The sequence below is a fragment of the Salmo salar genome, chromosome 15 (assembly GCF_965601325.2).
Source record: "Salmo salar chromosome 15, fSalSal1, whole genome shotgun sequence".
Taxonomy (NCBI): Eukaryota; Metazoa; Chordata; class Actinopteri; order Salmoniformes; family Salmonidae; genus Salmo; species Salmo salar.
Window position 1 is genome coordinate 113,730,001 of NC_138305.1, and position 2,733 is coordinate 113,732,733.

A 2,733-nucleotide genomic window follows, 5' to 3' on the forward strand; every position below is an offset into this window, starting at 1 on the left:
CATCGTTATCTCCATCATCGTTTTCTGCCTGGAGACGCTACCAGAGTTCCGGGATAACTCCCTGGACCCCGTCTTACACACTATCGTCACGCATCCGATGCCTTTTGATGGGAACCAATCGTTGAGCGGCCTCGGGACCTTGTTCCCGCCCTCGGCCGCGCCCAAAACCATCACCTCCATGTTCTCCGACCCGTTCTTCATCATCGAGACGGCCTGCATCGTCTGGTTCTTCTTCGAGCTGGTTGTGCGCTTCGTGGTCTGTCCCTCCAAGAGCGACTTCTTCCACAACCTCATGAACATCATCGACATTGTCTCCATCATCCCGTACTTTGTCACCTTGGTAACGGAGCTGGTCACCACCCCGGACCACAGCTCCAGCCAGGCCATGTCCCTGGCCATCCTTCGTATCATCCGTCTGGTCAGGGTGTTCAGGATCTTCAAACTGTCCAGACACTCCAAGGGGCTCCAGATCCTGGGCCAGACACTGAAGGCCAGCATGCGGGAGCTGGGCCTGCTCATCTTCTTCCTCTTCATCGGAGTCATCCTCTTCTCCAGCGCCATCTACTTCGCCGAGGTGGACGAGCCCAGCACGCAGTTCGTCAGCATCCCCGACGGGTTCTGGTGGGCCGTGGTCACCATGACTACGGTGGGCTACGGGGACATGTGCCCGATAACCATGGGCGGGAAAATGGTGGGGACGCTGTGCGCCATCGCCGGCGTGTTGACCATCGCCTTACCCGTCCCCGTCATCGTGTCCAACTTCAACTACTTCTACCACCGGGAGACGGAGCAAGAGGACAAGCAGCCGATGGCGGACGCAGCGGAGCTGGACATGAAGGCCTCAGGAGACAGTAAACATGGAAGTAGCATCTCACTGAACGAGACCAACAGGACCCGGGAGAGAAACTAGCTCACTGGCTTCTGAGACATGGAGACTGACAGTGGAAGAGATAGACTGGGACAGAGACATTAATGGAGACTGGACTGATCTTTCTACGGAGATATATAGACTGGTATTGTCTATTCTAACACTGTAGAAGAGACAATGTGGGACAGACAGACTTACCTGTTCACCTATCCACTTGCGAGGACAGACAGACAGAGTGACCTGTCCGTTACTGGGAAAATAGCGACTGTGACAGAAGAGAAAGACTCTCCTGTCCTCGGGGAGAAAGACATAAAGTCCCCCCCCTGTGGGAAGATACAGTGATACCTGCCCTTTTACTGTCAGATAAAAATTGTCGGGAAATATTTTTTAAAGTGAGACAAAGTGTTAGGTTTGCTTTTTTTTAAAATATTTTATCATAAACAACTTTTACCTCGTCAGTACAAATAGTGACTGTTATTAACAACTTAATACCCATAGCGACAGTGTTGTACTACTACTGTATAAAATACATTTGTTTTACCACTATCATACTTCTCGTATCCCGTTCACACGAACAGGTGAACATTCAGATCATTTAACTAATATCATAACTGTCGTACGTTTAGACTGTCTGGATACCGTACGTTTAAATGTATTTGTTGAGACGTTTTATTTGTGTATTTTGGTATATTATATACATGTGTTTATGTATTAGATGAATAATCTATTACTGTAAAACATTAATAAATTCACATTAACGGATTACATTCCCCTATATAGTGCACTACTATCAGGGGAGTTAGGGATTACATTCCCTATATAGTGCACTACTATCAGGGGAATTAGGGATTACATTCCCTATATAGTGCACTACTATCAGGGGAGTAAGGGATTACATTCCCCTATATAGTGCACTACTATCAGGGGAATTAGGGATTACATTCCCTATATAGTGCACTACTATCAGGGGAGTTAGGGATTACATTCCCTATATAGTGCACTACTATCAGGGGAGTTAGGGATTACATTCCCTATATAGTGCACTACTATCAGGGGAGTAAGGGATTACATTCCCCTATATAGTGCACTACTATCAGGGGAGTTAGGGATTACATTCCCTATATAGTGCACTACTATCAGGGGAGTAAGGGATTACATTCCCTATATAGTGCACTACTATCAGGGGAGTAAGGGATTACATTCCCCTATATAGTGCACTACTATCAGGGGAGTTAGGGATTACATTCCCTATATAGTGCACTACTATCAGGGGAGTTAGGGATTACATTCCCTATATAGTGCACTACTATCAGGGGAGTTAGGGATTACATTCCCTATATAGTGCACTACTATCAGGGGAGTAAGGGATTACATTCCCCTATATAGTGCACTACTATCAGGGGAGTAAGGGATTACATTCCCCTATATAGTGCACTACTATCAGGGGAGTTAGGGATTACATTCCCTATATAGTGCACTACTATCAGGGGAGTAAGGGATTACATTCCCCTATATAGTGCACTACTATCAGGGGAGTTAGGGATTACATTCCCTATATAGTGCACTACTATCAGGGGAGTTAGGGATTACATTCCCTATATAGTGCACTACTATCAGGGGAGTTAGGGATTACATTCCCCTATATAGTGCACTACTATCAGGGGAGTTAGGGATTACATTCCCCTATATAGTGCACTACTATCAGGGGAGTTAGGGATTACATTCCCCTATATAGTGCACTACTATCAGGGGAGTTAGGGATTACATTCCCTATATAGTGCACTACTATCAGGGGAGTAAGGGATTACATTCCCTATATAGTGCACTACTATCAGGGGAGTTAGGGATTACATTCCCTATATAGT

At 46.0% G+C, this 2,733-nt stretch overlaps 1 protein-coding gene across 1 annotated transcript in view; it reads left to right on the forward strand.

Moving 5' to 3' along the window:
* kcna10a (potassium voltage-gated channel, shaker-related subfamily, member 10a) overlaps window positions 1-910 on the forward strand; it is a 1,773-nt gene extending 863 nt beyond the window's left edge. The window contains exon 2 of the mRNA XM_014147577.3: window positions 1-910. This exon is cut by the window's left edge and continues 622 nt beyond it. Within this exon, the coding sequence (XP_014003052.3) occupies window positions 1-910 (910 nt within the window).
* The last annotated feature ends 1,823 nt before the right edge of the window (window positions 911-2,733 follow it).